We start from the raw sequence: 19020 nt of genomic DNA on the forward strand, positions 1-19020 counted from the left end.
TTTTTTTTTTTTTTTTAACCAAATAGAAAATCGATACTTATCTTAAAAAATATAAACAAACCGAATCATGTTAGAATTAAGCAAAAATATATATCCACCAATGAGTACTTAAAAAATTACTTAGTGAGTACTTTTCTAGTAACTTTGACAACTAGTCATTCCAAATAAGTGAAAGTTTTAACAAATGTTCTTTTTGAAGTCGATATAATTACTTTATAAATAAATAAGTTTTAACAAATATTCTTTTTATTATCAATATCAAATCTATAGTAAGTTATTTATTTTGATCATAATATCTACTTTATGGTCAAAACAAGTATTTTTTTTCATAAATATGAAATAGTAATGAATACGTAATTTAGAAAAATATGTAATATCTCTAACTATTAAAATAAATAATTTACTTTTAGATCTAATCAATACAAATTATCTATAATAAAATTTTCTTAATAATTAAATTTTAGTCAAACATGCATTAAATAGAATATCCAATTTAACAATAAAATATTCACATTTCATGAATGTCTTGAAAAAAGTAATTAATATTGCAATGTTTTGAATACAATTTAAATAATTGAACATTGGAATTGGATTGAGATTTAAATTGGAGATAGGCTAATGCTAATATATGGGCCACAATTCTACAATTTTATCTTAAAAATGTATATGGGTTGGGGAACATTGCTAGGCTACAGCCCAACAATGCCCCCATTAGCTCCGCCTCTGACTAAGCACATATAGGGGGTGTTTGATAGATATTTTTATATAAAAATACATTTTAGAATAGTAAATTGATGTGAAATGTGTGGTTGAGAAATAAGGAAATTTTTTTATTTACATGTAATATTATTTTAATAAAAAATGTGTGATTGAAAAAAGAAGAGAGAGAAAAATATATTTTAAAAAAATACTATCAAACGGGGCCATAGTAACACTATAATATAACTGTCCAAACGTTCTAATGGACTTAGCCCTTCTTTGAGCCCCATTTTTTTAAAAATTTATTTTCAACCATACATTCTTCAATAAAATAATGTTACACATAAATTGAGAACTTTTCTTATTTTTTAACCACATGTTTTCTAAAAAATACTATTCTAAAATACATTTTTTTCCTTCATAATGCAGCTCAAAGAAGAGCTTGTATTCATTTTCTTTTTCTTTCCAAAAATTAGTGACACGTTTAATGTACTACAATCCTCTGAGACCATTCAACTTCAGAGATGCCTAACGAGTAAATCCTATTGTTGAATGGAACACGCATTAGTAGATATGTCAAAATGAAATGATATGACGCTAAAGATATTGATGGCCGTCCATGTTAAAATTTGTAAAGGTGTATCATATTTGTTTTGGAAGTGTTGTACTCTGTCAATAGCCTAGTTGCATTCCAGCTTGCTGCAAATTAAACAAGTGTGGTGCTGTGTCCTCGGATAAAGAGATATAACACAATATCGACCAATAATCTCGTTGATTTCGTGGAATTTTGATAGAGATCGAAAAATAGTTTGAGCTTATGACCCGTCCGCCTCTTATTAGGGTAAAAATCATGAGGCATAGGCTTATATAGGGAGTACCAGACTTGGGTACAAGTACATCCTTCGTTATGAATTTTGAAGATTGTTTATGATTTATTATGAGTTCATTTTGCATTTTAGTAGTGCTTTGGTTTATGGTGAGGCTTACGCCTCCTCTCATGAAAGAAAAATGGTTAAGAATCCAATAACACCTTTTTTTAAACATTGATTATCCAAGCTTGGTACAACAGCTAGGGCTAGGCCCATAAACCAAAAACCTCAAACCCAACCCAACCCGACCTCAAGTTAGGTCGGTTTGGAATAAAAACGGTTCGATTTGGGTTCCAAACCATTATAAATTTTTTTGGGTCAGGCCGGTTGGGTTTAAACCCATTTAAGACGGCCCAACCCGATATCAAATGTAAAACCCTCCCTCTTCCTCTCATTCGCATTAACCTAATATCAAATGTAAAAACCTTGTCCTATTCTTCTCCCAATATTCTAGCAAAAATATTGAATTTGTGTATGTTTTTGTATTTATGAAAGCTTTTTTACAGATGAAAGTCTCTATTTATAGTCCCAAGATTAGGGTAAAATTCATGTCCCATCCTCATTCCATATCGAAGTCTAATTGTATTTGGAAAGAAACTTAGGGTTGCCTTGTGTAACCTTACGATCACATGGTTCAAAGAGTTGTGATCAGATAGTTCAACGTCAAAACATGTTGGTTTCTGTTTGTCTCTAGTTGTTGTAGCTAGGTTTATCTTTCAAATATTTACACTTTAGTCCTCACCATCCACAATAACTCAAAATTGGTCCTCTACAACTTTCTAAAATTGTGGATATAAGTCCTTAAACTTTTCAAATGTTGAATTTTACTCCCCAAACTCTTGAGTTTAATTTCTCTGATTACTCTCTTCATACTTCTTAGCAATCATGTACAATTTGGTTAGCATTCAATTTCCATTAATTTACTTCAATTAAGCTCAAAATCATCCTTTCTCGCTCCAAATGCATTCAAGTACAGTTTTTTTTCCCCAACAATTAACATAATTATGAAAGTAGATATATTTGTATACTCAATTAGCAATAATTTATGAGTTTAAAAGTGCAGACCTAGATACATGGAACATGTTAACACTACATCAAGATTCAAAAAGTTATGGCTGCAAGTTGATGGAACCCAGATAAAGTAACCAGCTGAAAATAAATGCCATACTAACTAGAACCCCACCACAAAGATCCTCAAATGTCTTGATTTGGTTATAAATTAGATCACTTTTTATAGGCAAAAAAAGTAGTTATGTGTTATCTATTTCAAATTTCAACTTTCATATACGTTGTCTATGGAAACTTTAAATCTAGATTTTTATTAAAGTCGAAGTCAACAATTAATTTTAACTACGTATTTCATAGGATCCAAAATTTTTCAAACACACATTTTATCAATTTTATTAAAATCTGCTAAAAGTTTAATTTTATGGGCATGTTTAGAATGTGAATTGAAATTGATGACCACGGCGATTGATAAATTTTGTTACATATGTAATTTTCCCAATTCCGTTCTGTCTATCATACTAAATATGTTATCGTCATAAAATATGATGAACCACTGTAAAGATCCTAATCAGAACACACCAGAATAGTGTCTTCAGGTTGTGTTATGCATGATGCATGGACTGGATACAGCAGACAGAACAAAAGGATGTCCCTCATAAGCATAAAAAATCTGTGTTGGATCTGTTAATACTGTCTTCATATCAAAATTCTTCATTTTCGAAGTTTGGAGAAATAGTTCCTTGGGCAATAAATTAAAGATTCATTATGCAATTTTTCCTTTAGTATATTTTCTTACTAGAAAAATTATACCATTACTCCTCGATTTATTGCCTGATTAAGAAGTTGGTCATCAACTTTTAAAAGAGAGAGAATTCTCGATTTCTCATTATAATTGTTCTTATTGAACAAAGGAATCTGTCAGAATATATATTAAATCGTCACTTAGTCTCATATGTCCAACCTTGTGAATTTAGATTTCGTATCCCAACCTGTACGATGGCTTGAAATTTGAAGTGAGGCATATTTTCGTGACGATTTAGTTGAGATTTGGACTATTTCCATGATTGAAGGCTGATTATGCCTCAAAGGAAAGGCTGTGGATCAACATGCTCTTTAACTTACCATTCAAATCAACAATGCATTTTCCCTATCAGGACATGACTGCATACCATTTTAGGTAGAAGAAAAGTCTCGTAAAGCCAATTTGCTATCTTTTTACTGTATTCTCCAAATTATTTGATCAAGTTTGGTTCTCACTTTATATCCATCCGTGGTCGGTCCCATATTTTAACGTCGGCTTGACTAAAAATTCATAATTATGACGTTCTTTGAATGCTATCCCACATATACTGATATTCCAATGAATATTTCATGTGATGCTACATTATTTTTTCCCCCTTCTGGCTACATTTTGGATTGGATTATCCTAATTCGTTTGAAGAATTTGAGCATTTTTGCTCAAGAATTTTCTTTATTTAGATGATATTTTGTCCCTCTGATAGTTAGATCAAAGTTTTTGGCCAACCAAATTCAGAAGATAGAATAAAAATAGAGAGGAAGATATCTAAAGAAACAAAATAAGAAAATCTGGCTGGCATTACGTCGCTCGCCGGATAATAGAAGTTAACAAGTTTAGCCTCAAAAAATTGAAATAAACCCGCTCTCGTACCACGTTGAAAATTATGAATTGTTTTTCTTCTTATTTCAAAGTAGAAAATCCTACTTGTAGGGTTAAAAATAACCATAATAGAAAAGATTGTATCATGTTCACAAAATCAATAATTAAGGCGGACAATCCCACACACAACTGGAAAAATATTATGAAGAATAATGTCAATTGTTTTCCATAACTTCAACAAATATGTCTAGATGGAAACATTTTCCACAATAAAGAAAAAGAGGAAACAAGGGCATTGTTTTACTTGTACACACAACGACAAATGAAAGCATAAAGCACGAAACACTAAAAACGAACACAGGCACATGGTACTCAACCTTTAAAAGAGCACGTGAATCCTCAACTTTAAATTATAATTGTTATTAGTGGACAAAGGAATCTGTCAAAATATTTGTTAAATCATCATGCTGTCTCACATGTTTAATCTTACGAAGTTAGATATCATATCCCAACCTAGGCTGATGCTTAAAATTTTGAAATGAGGTATATTTTCGGGATAATTTAGTTGAGATTTGAACTATTTCCATAATTGAAGGCTGGTTGTGCCTAAAATGAAAGGTCGTGGATCAACGTGATCTTTAAAAGGTTGAAGATTAACTTAGTATGGGAATCAGCAATACACGACTTTATACCATTAGAGGTAGAAGAAGGGGTCTCATGAAGCATAAAAATCAAATGCTAAAGGTTATTAATTTCCACACAAGTCAATTATGAAGACAGTTCGTTATCTTTTTACTGTATTCTATAAATGCCCATTCTATGTCCATTCATGGTGGGTCCCATATTTTAACATCAGTTATGACTAAAAATTCATAATTACGACGTTTCTTGAATTCTGTCCCATGCATACCATTATTCCAATGAATTTGGCATGTGGTGCTACATTTTTATTTTTTTCTTTTTGGCAACATTTTTGAGTTGGATAATCTAAATTTGAAGAATTTGAGCACTTATGTTCAAGAATTCTCTTTATTTATGTTGCACTTTGTCCATCTGATAATTAGATTAAAGTTTTGGAGATAATATTTCATTTAGCCCAGTTTGGTCCCCCATTTTCTTAAACTTATTTTTGTTCAAACTCATGATTTTCAACGACATGTTTCTTGTGCCTCATAACTTTTGTTAACTTTTCAACCACTATTTCCATTAACTTTTATGTAAATCTACTAGAAATTTGATTTCTAACTTTAAACAAAATAGCGGCTTAGTATGATATCAAAGAATTGGAAGATCTTGAATTTGAGTCTTTTGTAAATCATTTGTAAATATTTTAACACCAAATATTTAACCACGGGGTATAATTAGAAGAAAATTCATCCATGGGCACATATAATATATCAAATTTAATTGGACCTACATGCAAAAAAGTTGTTTATCTCAAATTCCACTTGCTAAGGTAATATTTAATTGGACCCGCATGCAAAAAGTCATTTATCATGAATTTTACTTCTAGGATAAGAGCATTTTCAACAATTCTCATTATTTGAAAACCATTTTGAAGTATAATTACAAATAAAGTCCATTTTTTTTACGAGTCCAATACGCTATGTATATTTCATCTTTAATTTGATTTTTTCAACAAACTATTATGGCTTACTGTTGCGTTAAAAGTTGCAAGTGGAGGATCTTATAAACAAATAATAGAATGAACAGAAGAATTCAGGTTATCGTTCCTACGAGGACTATGTATTTAATCTAATTTCAATTAAATCTAAATTTAATTGAATAGTATTCGCGAAATTATTCCTTTCGATTTTAAACTACCGCAAGTGTACGGTTCGTTAACAAGTAATAAAGTGGATTATATGAGTTCGAATATCGTCCCACAGAGATTGATTAGTTCAATTTTACCTATCGTCGCCTTAACCGAAACAATAGAAATTCTTGATATCTTCGCTAACTAAATTATGATTTAATAACCTACTTATAAATATAAAGTCTGAGTTAACTAAATTAAATGTGTGATTATAACTAAATGCAAGTTTTATAAAAATATGATAATGAAATGCGTACTAGGATCCCGAATCCCCTTATATCAATCCTCTTTAATCCGAATTTTATAAAATTGACAACACGATTCAATTATGAAGACCAATATTCCTAATTTATTTAACAATTTCTCTCGAGTAGAATTAAATCTATTTTCACATGCGATCCGACTATATTTCTATGACGGATGCGAACATATAAAAATGCATTAAAGATTTATGAATACTTAAAGATCACATAAAGTATAGCGGTATATTTTTATCCCCTATCGAACTTTACGACAATTAACATAATGTCTAACTCATTTTCCATCTCTCGAGGGTAAAACAAGCCACAAATCTCATACAACTATTGCGCACATAATTGTAGAGAAAATAAAATTCATGCCAATCATTCAATAATTAAAAACATGTTTTAACGTCAAATAAATAAAATTCAAGATTAAGGGTTCATAATGTAAGGTTCACCGCAAATCCTAGCACATGAAAATCTAGCCTAACATAATAGGAAATAAAGAAAAGCAATAATTAAAACCAAGGAAGAATATCACCCAATTGATTCTTGAAGTGAAATCTTGAATCTTGAAATGGATTGCCTTGTTTTTGCCTTGTTCTTCCTCTCCAAATCCTCCAAAATTGTGTATAACCCCCTCCAATTCTGTAAAAGTGGCGTCCCCTCATTCTAGTCAAGTTTTAGTTTATATAAAACCCTAAAAATCTTCTTTCCATAAGAGTTTCGGCGAAATAAGGAAACTGCTGAATCGGCCCCGAATCTTATTCTATGCGACCTCATAGTACATTTCTATGCTGTCGTCTAGAGTAAAAAAATTTGAGAAAAAGTTCTCGGGAGGCTTCTATGCGACCGCATAGAATTTATACTATGCGACTGCATAGTTATACCATTTTTTCCGCTGGATAACTTTTAATATTTTGGTCATAAATTTCTCTCCTAATCTTTGATTGAAGTGATTCAAAGTGTATTGTGAAGAAAACTCAAAGATCTACAATTTTGATAGAAATAGGCTTCCTCGAATTCTGATGTTTACTATGTCAAAAATGGATCTCAAGTAGAGATTAAAATTCACGAGCATAGCTTTTTCGCCTGAAAGTTGATACTTGATAATACTTCGATCATATTTCACCTCTTGACTCCTTTCCTCATCCGATTAACCTCTAACACTCTTGAATCTTCATTCCATTTCCCATTTCATCTATGGATTATTTGCAACTTGGTCCTCGAACTATCACTTTGCTCCATTTTAGTCTTTTTTCGGCTCTTTTCTTCTGAATTTCACCATGTTCATTGATGTTCTCTACAATTCACAAATATAACGAGATTAAGTCACAATTCAATCATTTTTCTTATTATTAAATCATGTTTGTGACCTAAATAAGTGTGCAAAAACACATTTATCAAATAGCAAGACTTAATTTGAAAGAGTTCTATGTTAACAATTAAACTCATAACCACTTGAACTAATCTAACTAATTAATTGGGAAATGTTTATGATACTTATGTAATGACAAACACTTGGACTTTCAACTTCCCTACATTTAATCCATTTTAAAATCATTCCGAGATTTAGACAACACTTGTTTGGATATAAAGATCAATTTCCCTAATTTGTTAAATAATCTCTCTAGTTGAATTAAATTTATCCTCATATATGACTCTCATATATCTCTATGAATAATACAAACATGTTACAATTTTGTAAATCATAAGAATATTTATAACATCATGCAAAGCATATCGATATATCTCTATCCACTATTGGACTTTACAATAATTTTTACTACGTTCTATAATTCCTATTCTTTGCATCTCTTCAATGACCCCTTGATCCATTGCCTTTGATTCTTCTTCTTTTTTCTTTTTTTTCCCTACAATCCAAGCAATTGAGTATGAAAATTGTGTGGATAGGTGTAATTTGTATCGAAATTTCTATGAAGTTTGAAAGAAATATGGATTTGTAGATCAAAAGCTTCCTCATTAGGCTTCCTCTTTATAGGATATATGTAATTTCTCTCCCCCCCCCAGTAGCCTCATTTGATTGTTGGATGAAGGTTTATATAATTATAGACCGAAGAATTACGTAAAAAATCGTACTATAATTGCTTTTCAAATAGACGTTGATTTGAACGAAGAAATCGTTTGCATAATGTACTGTGGTGTGATTGTGGATGCTAAATGTTTTGCTCGCTACTCAAAATTCTTTCTACGTTGCAATTGTAAGGATCAAACCCTAGGATCGCAAGGCTAATATTCTTTCCCCATTTATAATTTGGTCCCTAAATTTTCTCTTTTGTCTAGTTTGAGCCCGTTCCTATTTGCATCTTTGATTCTGTTGGAAAAATGAGTAAATGGCTCACATTTGACACAATTTTCGATTGGATCTGTTGGTCCAATTTGGAAGATCAAAGTTGATCCGTGATCTTCTTTGTGTGAGCATCAAAATCATTTATTTACTTGCTAAAAATGAAGCTCGATGAATGAGAAATTGGAGCTCAAGTTGACCATTGGAAGATTATTTATGTGGGAAAATAGGATTTCTCACATACGAAAATCAAGAAAGCATGAACGACTTTATATATGACTACACTTTGAAAGGGTGTAATCATGTGTAGCATAGAGGCTCTCTCCATGCACGCGCACAGGGGGTACAAATCACGGATCGAAATAACCTTTGGACCTTGAACTTGTGTGCGGGGGCGACCTGCGTACATGAATGTCGGATCGAACGGAGCAAAAATTGGCTCGTTTGAAGTGTCCACGATTTGTAATTTTTTACTTTCTCCAACTGACTTTTGAGTGTTTGAAATTGATAAAACTCCAACAGAAGTTGAAGTGACTCCAATATTTATTGCCATAGATCTTATATTAAGTCTCAATTTCCAGCAATTTCTCACACGCACCAGAAAGTACACGAAAATATACACTTTGCTTATTATTGTTCTTTGCGTCTATCTGCATATACAATCTTGAGTTCTGCCAGCGTCGTCTTGGTGGAGATATTATTAGGATACTAATCAATTCGCCGGAGTAGTATTTACGGTTCTAGATCCTACTGGTTTTATCGTTGTATCTTGTAAAAGAGACGCTCGGATTAAATATCTAGCACTTAAGGTGAGGGGACGAATCTATTTTAAGAAATTGTGCTCGCACAGGCCTCGAGTTGAAAGTTCATCTGTTATTGATTTAATTCCTGCGATTTTATATATTTTTGCAATTTATTCGAGTGCTTTATATAATTTGCAGTTTACCATGTTGTCGTTCTATTTATGTTTATTAAAAACATAATAATAATAATAAATTAATCTGCGTTATTTGGCCAACTAGATTAATTTGATCAAATTAATTTGTTAATTCTATTGCAATTTAAATCTGCTATATTTTATCTTGTTCACTACATATACGGTATATGCAAAATCGGTATATGTAATTACGGTAATATGCATATACGGTATGTATAAATATGGTATGTTGTATATACGGTATGCATAAATCCAACATGTAAATTGCACATACTGTATGAATAATCCGGTTTCATCCACCGCACAAAATTTCCAACAGATTCTTCATCTTTGAATCTTAACAAATATTTACTCCATATTTCAAAATCATTAATATTTGTTCCAATGCAAGTTTCAAAAGATCACAATTTAATCCTCTAAACTTTTTAATTGTTGAATTTAATTCTTGAGACTTGTAAATTTCTTCCAATTGTCCTCTTAACTCTTCTAATTGATCACGTGCAATGCAAATAATCTTGAATTGCCTCGATTGATTCCATTTAAGCTCCAAAACTCCTTTTTCACGCCTATTGTATCCAAGTGGAATTTTTCCATATATTTTACAGAGATTAAGTAGATATCCACTCAATTGATACAAAATTAATCAAATTTAGAAGCTCGGATAAGTCCAAAAGCACTCCCTATAATTTTTATTTTTTTCACTTAACTTCTCCATTGTTTACATTGTCATTTTCCTTTATTTTGAAATAAGAGTACGGAGAACTGTAAAATAATAAATGATAGTAGCTAAACTACTATTGATTACAGAGAAAAATAGAAGAAAGTTGAAAATTCGATAGATTTGTGTATATTATAATGAGAACTAAAGCCTATATCTGATTAATTTCCAATGACTTTTCCTAGGAGTTCCTTGAATTCTTATCAAAATAATTACTATCAAAATAAATAAAAGAAAGCAGAAAATTCGATAGACTTGTGTATATTATAATGAGAACTAAAATTCATAGTTTTTGGAGTTCCTTGGATTCTTATCCCTGGTATAGATCCGATTTCAAATACTTAGGTTATCGCTTCTTCTTTTTTCCCCCTCTTTTTTTCATAAATAAAAAAAACCTTGTGGGGAAAAATCCAAAATTTGAAGTTTGAGCATTCTTTTTCAAGGATTGGTCAAGAATTCTTCTTTATTTAGATAGATTTATGAACCTATATGCAAAATTCTATGCATCTTGATGTAGCGGAAGGTTATAGGAAAAATAAACAAATCTTAGAAGATGAAAAAACTCACAATTTTTATTTTTATTTTTTATTTCTGTTAATCAATGGGACCACGAAAGGCTTACAATGCTTTATATAGGAAAAACCCTAGGAAAATTCTGAAAAATAAAAAAATTAGACTAAAATTTATTGGCCCGTTTCCAATCAAATTAAACTAAAATTTCGCCAAAAACGAAGAACCCCAAAATTTCTCCAAAAATTGAAAAGTTGTTTATTTTTGCCTGTGCCATTTCACTTTTTCATAAAATCTAATTCCTTCTGCATCACATCACATCTTCAATTTCACTCGCCAAGTTTCAAGTATAAATATGGCCTGAAGAAATTTTCCTAGCGAAACTTATCTTGAGGATTTTATGTAAATTCTATGTGTGTCTCTCTAGAAATAAGAATGGCTACTTCACATTCTCTCACTTCTCTCCTCTTCTTTCACTTGGCCTTTTCTTCTTCTTTTGTGTCAACTCGAGTCTCTTCATCATCCATTGCTTCTGACCAAAACAAGTTCTGGTCCAAAAACGTGCAAAATCGAACGCCAGATTCTGTCTTCAAAAAACTATCCCCATTAACAAAGAAGGATCGCAATTATTATAGAAAATGATATCCAAAAACGATTTCTCAGAAAATCACAATTTTTGGTCACTTGCTAAACTCTCTTCTTCATTCGAATTAATCAATTTTCACTAATAATGGTGCATTACCTGTCAACTCCAATACGCAGACAAATTTTCTTAACAGGATCTCAATCCTTACAGAAGGATATAAATTCCATCTCTCAGATTTAGAAGAAAAAATTCCAAATCGAGCATTTCTCCCTCAAGAAATAGCATCAAAAATTTCTATCAGCAGAAAAAGCATTACAAAACTATTTCCCAAGTCCTTTGAACTGTCAAAGCAATCTATGGAAACAACTCTTTCTTATTGCAATGCACAAGCTATAAAGGGAGAAATCAAGAATTGCCCAAAATCCCTAGAAAAAATGATTAGTATCTCAAAGTTTGCCTTAGGCAAAAACAACTTACTTGCACTGGCTTCAGAATGCACGAGAAGTGAATTCCTGATAAGAAAGATCAAGAAATTTGATAGGCAGAAAGTAGCTGCCTACCATGAAGTTTATCCTCCCTTTGCAGCCTATTTCTGCCATTCAATCTCTTCAACTCAACTCTATGCTGTAGACTTGGTTGAACCCAAGACTCGACTCCCAGTTAGCACTGTGATTGCAATATGTCATATGGATACCTCAGCTTGGCCTGCAAGTCATGTGGCTTTTAAGATTCTGAAATTCTCCCCTGGAGAAGGCGAGGCATGTCACTGGATGTCAAGCATTGATCTGGCATGGATTGCCGTTGACTAGACAGTATGAAATTGGAATGTGTGTACTCAATCTGTAGCGATGAAGTAGACGTAATTCTTGAGCAGTAGAGGAAACTCGGTCAATGTGGCTTGTAAATTAAGATTGTATAGAAGCTTGAATTCTGTAGGATTGCGCAAGAAAGACATCTTTGTTATCATCAGATTATATAATAAACTTATGGGCAGAGGTGATCTATAAGAGTGTACCTTTTTCATTGCTACGCTGCAATTAATGTTGAGAAATTCTTAGTTCAAATCCTATAGATCTGAAGTATATTTTCCAATATAATTATGATATTTACCTTCAAATATGGAAAAAAAGACGTTCTACCCATAACCTGTGAATTATGCTTATCTTGATCATTGAAATATGAAGAAGAAGATGTTCCACCTATAGTCTGTGAATTACACTTTATGTTGGCCATTAAAAGTAGTCTTGGAAGTGATTATTACCATCTCACACTTGATCATACTTGCTCATTGATTATTTTCGGAGAAAAACAATATTGGATGAGAATGGATGAAAAGAAATGACAGTTTTTAAAAAATGAGTAAAGTTGGACATATTTTAGAAGTTGAGGACCAAGGAATCAAGTTTGAAAGTTGAAAGACTTTAATTGTAATATATCAGGATTCGATCTGAGCAAAATGAGGAAACGTGGACCAATTTAAACAAGTGAAAGTATAATTTTCAGCAATTTAGAATATCCTAAATTGACTTAAATAGTTAAATTATGATTCTCTATGAACTTGGGACTCTATTTTAGACCTAAATTGAGGTCTAAAATATGAATCTTTCATTCATAATTAAAGAAGGTTAGATATACCATCTTTAGGCAAAATTATTACACATTCAAATACATCGAACCCTCAAGATTTGCATCTTAATTTGGGGTTTGAGGATTGAAGAACACAATTGGCCGAGAGATATATCTACTTTGATGAGAAGATTGATGATCCATTATTGAAAATTGGGTGTTAAAGAACAACAATTGTTAGGATTATTTTCTTTATTCATCATATTGAACTCTGTGATTTTTAATCCTTTGATTTTTTTTATTCCAAAATTATGAATGGATAAATAATTAGTTGTCATGATGAATGATATAGCTTAGATTTAATACTTATTTAATTCAAAAGATTCCATGTAACTCTGATGTGTGTTAATTGCATATTGTGTTGAATTAACATTCAATTGCTTGATCACCAATTTACAAGTTTAAGGATGTTATTGAGAACGAAATGAGATATATTTGTTTGATTCGTGCAATATGTGACATGTTTTTATAAGAGAACGAGAGATAATTATAGCTTGCAATCTTGATTGAATTCCTACAAATTAATGCCTTTACATGTGTATGAATTTATATAGAGATATAGTAAATTCGAGTATGTGAATATATCTAGTTTTGCTCGAGAAAGACTATTAGCTAAAATTGGTTAATTCCGTTATTGATACATATGAAAAAGAGGTTGAATGATGTTGGATTGGTGAATATTAATAGCCTAAGTGAAATTGGGGTTCCTAACCACTTAATCCTTAAAGTTCTCCACAAATTAGATTATCTAGGTTAAATTAGAACATCTTAGGATAAATTAGTTATAAAAAAACACTTGATTTGATAAATTTTTACAATGTTAATTTAGATTTACGCTAGATTTAAGATAAAATTGATAATAAGTATTTAGTCTTTGTGAGTGCAATACTTGTCGTCAAAATTCACTGTCAATATAACTTGTATCATTTCACACACTCGTGGAATTATGCGATCAGTCTGCTTTCACTATCACAATGAGAACAAAATTGGGTTGCTGTACATATTTCCTCTCCACACTGAATTGCCATAAGGCTAGAACCCTAAAGTTCCCTAAAAGCCCACAGCTTTGTTTTAGCTAGAGCAAAAATACAAAACGAACATGTGTAAATATGTGGACTCAAAGGGCATAAGTTTTAGGCTTGCGTCAAACTTNATATATGTATGTATGTATGTATGTATGTATGTATGTATGTATGTATGTATGTACAAATAAATGTGTACAAAATGAGTTATTTACTCTCACAAACAAGCGGTCCCCACATGAATTTAAAAAATGTCGGCTCGTGGTCTCCATCTCATACTGTGATTAGTAAGTAAAGAATTTTGTAAAAAAAAGTTTGTAAATGTAGCATGATCCCCTCGGTTAAATGTAAGAGAGCTTCATTGGTCTAATGGGCCAACCAATGCATTACTAGAGAAAGAGTCTAAGGGCTTCAAGCCCGTTATGGCCCGATGTCAAATACCATGTACATATAGTAACACTATAATATAACCAGCCAAACATTCTTTAATATAGAAACTATGAGTACATCTAATGGACTTAGCCCTTGTTTGAGTCCCATTTTATCAAAAATTTATTTTATCAAAACTCATTTTGAATCATACATTCCCCAAAATAATAATAACAATAATAATAATGTTACACGTACATTGAAAACTTTTTTTATTTTTCAACCACACATTCTCCAAAAAATATTTTTCCAAAATACTTTTTTTTTTCTTCATAATGCGGCTCAAACAAGGGCTTAATAAAAATTTGAAGTCAATTTCTGTATCTTAGGCTAAATTATGTTTCTCAATAGTGAACTAAGAGCTTGTATTCATTTTCCTTTTCTTTCCGAAAACTAGTGATCAAGTTTAATGTACTACAATCCTCTGAGACCATTCAACTTCAGAAATACTTTCTTGATGCCTAATGAGTAAAAAATATTGTTGAATGGAACACGCATTAGTAGACGTGTCAAAGATAAAATGATATGACGCTAAAGTATTGATGGTAGTCCATGTTAAATTTTGTGAATGTGTATCATATTTGTTTTGGAAGAGTTGTACCCTGTCAATATCCTGATTGCATTCCATCTTGCTGCATATTGAACAAGTGTGGTGCTCTGTCCTCGGATAAAGAGATATAACGCAATATCGACCAATAATCTCAGTAATTTCGTGAAATTTTGAGAGAGATTGAAAAATAGTTTGAGCTTGTGACCTGTCCACTGCATATTAGGGTAAAAATCATGTGGCATAGGCTTATATAGGGAGTACCAGACTTGTGTACAAGTACATCCTCTGTTATGAATTTTGAAGATTGTTTATGATTTATTATGATTTCATTTTGCATTTTAATATTGTTTTGGTTGATGGTGAGGCTTACGCTTCCTCTCATGAAAGAAGAACGCTTAAGAATCCAATAACACCTTTTTTAAACATCGATTGACCGAGCATGGTACAATCGCTAGGGCTTTGCCTATAAAAATCGCAAACCCAACCCAACCCCGAATTGGGCTGGATTAGGTCTGGTCAGGTCACTTTGGAATAAAAACGGTTCGATTTGGGTTCCAAACCATTATAAATTTTTTTGGGCCAGGTCGGTTTAGGTTTAAACCCATTTAAACCGGCCCAACCCAATATCAAATGTAAAACCCTCCCTCTTCCTCTCATTTGTAGTGGTGTCAACAAGCCGATTCACGAATCGAAACTTGAAGCTCGAGCTTTGCTCAAGTAAGATGGTCCAAGTTTTTTTACAAGCCAGAGTCGAGCTTTTGCTCGACCAAAATATCTTGGCTTGGGCCTTACTGAACAGAGTCGGACATGCTCGATTTTTTTTTTAATTAAGGATGCTGCCTAAAAAAAGCACTCAGCTACCTTTACATAATTTAATTTATTTTTTTATGTGAAAAGGCTTGTGAGCCCGAGCTTCAAGCCAGGTTAGCTCAGGCTTTTTCCAGTCCCAACTATGACCGGCTTGAGCCGACAAGCTTGATTGCCATCCCGACTCATTCGCATCAACCCGTGAAACCTTCTCTATGCTTCTAAAACCTAGCTGCCTGCATCCACTAATCTTCCTCTTCTCTACAACTATTTGGCATTTGGTTGCCACTTTTCAAGCGTTCTCTTCAATGTATTGTTTGTGAGTTACTCTCTCTCCACTTCTGTTTTTTCGTATTAAAGATTTTTTTTTTGCAAACTGGGTTGTTAAACACTGCTTTATATTTATTTCTTGTGTTCAGTCATCCAAATAAAAGTCCTGATCCGGAATTGAAGAAGTTCATTTTTGCACGAGGTACTAACCAACATTTTCTCACTTTGGTATTTTTATAGAAATTCCAGACATTAGTCTGATAAAAATATTTTTCTTCTTTTTTTAAAGTGTTTGTATTTTGCATTTGGGTTCTCAGTTTATTAATATATTTATTGAATCATGTAGATTGCTTTAGGTGAGTATTAAATTGTACCAGTTGGTTGTCAAAATAAGAGGTGCTTCTTCATATGTAATGCAATTTCGTTATTTTAAAGTCAATAATTACCAGTTACATTGTTTAAATTAATTAGCCTTATTCCATTTCTTATATGGTTTCTAGATTCTGTCATATATTTAGTCCATTGTTCTTGAATTATTTGCAGCAAGGTTATAGAAGAAGAAAGAGTGATATTTTGGTATTCAATTTCTGCTCTTATTTTACCAATTTTGCTCCTATTTTTACCAGCATGTTACCTCCATTAATCACATTGAATGCTGGGACTGGCATAACAAGCTCTTTGGTGTTTGATATTTCCTGAATGTACATGTGTTTGTAGAGGGATATCCCCTTTGCTCCAGCTCAAGCCCAACATCCACTAAGAGAAACTCCTAGAATTGCATTAGCCCCCAATTTTGATTTGTTTGGAGTTCCTTCAATCTCCAGCACAATCGCATCAACCTCAGCTTGATTCCTTTGTATAGAAGAAAGGCAACGTGGTCAGTATTAGCAGTATTTTGTTTCTTGTTTGATTTGTATAGATATGAATACATATATAAATAGTGAAATTGAAGCTATTAATGAAACTCCTTCAACATCTGTTCCCCCACTTCCACTATTATGTTTAGGGAAGAGAAAAAATAAAAAATCTTTGGATGTGTGGGAACACTTCACAGTTGTAGGGAATCCAAACGCTGAAGACGTTAGGTGTGCACAAAACTATTGTGGGCAGGATTATGCCTGTGGGGCTAGGAAGTATGGGACTATTAACTTGAGGAATCATTTGGTTTTTTATTGTAAGAAGTATCTCAAAAGATTGGAAGATAGATGACAAAAAGCCCAATTGAGGGTTGTGTGAACATTCTAGTTGGCTTTAATAAGGAAGAGTGTAGGCTTGCATGTGCTAAGATGATAATATTGGACGAATTACCTTTTGGCTTTGTTGAAGGTGAGGGGTTTAGACAATTTTGTAAGGTAGCAAGTCCTAAATTTGATCCTCCATCTCGTAGAATTGTTGTTGGAGATCAGTTGTATATGGATAAAAAATTGCAATTGAAAAAGATCATCCAACATCAAAGAGTTTCTCTTACTATTGATACTTGAAGCTCCATTCAAAATATTAGTTATATGTCTCTCACAGCACACTATGTTGATTTTGATTGGAAGTTCATATATGGATTTTGGGTTTTTGTGTGATTGCTATTCATAAGGGTGAAACCATTGTTAAAGCTGTTGAGGCTTGTTTGCGTGTATGGGGTATTGAGACATTGTTTACAATTACAGTTGACAATACAACTACAAATGAAACAGCTATTTCTTATATGGGGAGGAAGATGATTGGTTGAAGTGGTGATGGGTGTGTTTTAAATGGAAAGCATCTGCAAATGAGGTGTTGTACGCATATTGTTAATTTGATTGTGTGTGAGGGATTAAAGGAAGCACATGATTCAATTGTTAGTATTCACAGTGTTGCGAAATATGTTAAATCACTTGTGAAGAAAAAATTGATTGTAGTCACTTGTGTTTTTGGATGTACTCACGAGGTGGAATTCCACATATTTGATGTTGGAAGCCACTTTAAAATTTCAAAAAGCTTTTGAAAGGTTAGAGGATGATGATGTGCAGTATGTAAATTATTTTTAGGAGTATGATGGTTGTAGAAGAAGTGGGCCTCCTACAACTTTTGATTGGGAAAATGCTTCTATTTTTGTGAAGTTCCTTAAAAGCTTTTATGAAGTGATTTTGAAGTTCACAACTTCAATGCATGTTAGCTCTAATGTTTATCTTCATGAAGTATGTTCACTTGTAATTGAATTGAAACAATTGAGTTCAAGTGGTGATTTTCTTTTGGGTGAAATGGCTATCTGTTGGGAATCTATTTATACATGTACAGCGGAATTAAAATAATTTTTGATTCCCACCAAGAATCGTCTTCGTGTTTAGATAGAAATTGTGATAAGATTGTACCTTTTCAGATCTGCAAACTTCTTTGCTATTCTTTTCATTCCATCAATCTTGATTCATCATTCACAGCTGTCCAATTGTCCAGCCTCCAACGGTAATCCATACAGAGATCAAGATTGCAGCTACTAGGGTTTTCTCTCTTGTGCCAACAAGAATAATGAAAATCATGTGGACCTCAAACCCTAACCATGTATTTATATAAACCCAAACGGGCTCGGTCCGGTCCGATCCAATATTTAATTAATCCATTTAATTAAATTCGGTCCGTGAATTAATTAATCTAATTAATAAATTCGACAATATAATTAACAAATCCAATTAATTAATTTATCCAACGATTGTTAAATTAACCAATTAACAATTTGAAATCTTCCAATTTTCTTTTGTGTGCGACCCATTAGGTTCCCGACCACGATATCTAACGACGTGAAATATTATTTTCATCTAATTAAAATTGATAAATTAAAACACCCTTTTAATTTATCGTCAATTTACACTCGCCATCCCTGATTGACATCTAGCAATGTGTCAAGGCAATACATGTGACGGGAAATGTCACGTGGTATGACAAAACCAAATTCGTTCGTTTACCGTGAAATTATAATCCCTTCGTTAATATGATCCGATCAATTACGAGATATGGAATTGTGTCAATCTCGAATT

At 32.3% G+C, this 19020-nt stretch overlaps 1 protein-coding gene and 1 long non-coding RNA gene across 2 annotated transcripts; both read left to right on the plus strand.

Annotated features, from left to right (window-relative positions):
• Nucleotides 1-11667: 11667 nt before the first annotated feature.
• LOC111377328 (BURP domain-containing protein 16-like) lies at nt 11668-12120 on the plus strand. The gene has a single exon (XM_023000407.1). The coding sequence runs from the start codon at nt 11668-11670 to the stop codon at nt 12118-12120; it is 453 nt and encodes a 150-aa protein (XP_022856175.1).
• A 3860-nt stretch (nt 12121-15980) lies between these two features.
• Nucleotides 15981-17545, plus strand: LOC111377329. Its single transcript, XR_002699699.1, has 3 exons — nt 15981-16064; nt 16165-16217; nt 16559-17545. It is a non-coding gene; the product is annotated as an uncharacterized LOC111377329 (long non-coding RNA).
• Nucleotides 17546-19020: the final 1475 nt, after the last annotated feature.

Source organism: Olea europaea, unplaced genomic scaffold (genome assembly GCF_002742605.1).
Source record: "Olea europaea var. sylvestris unplaced genomic scaffold, O_europaea_v1 scaffold1639, whole genome shotgun sequence".
NCBI classification, from domain to species: Eukaryota; Viridiplantae; Streptophyta; class Magnoliopsida; order Lamiales; family Oleaceae; genus Olea; species Olea europaea.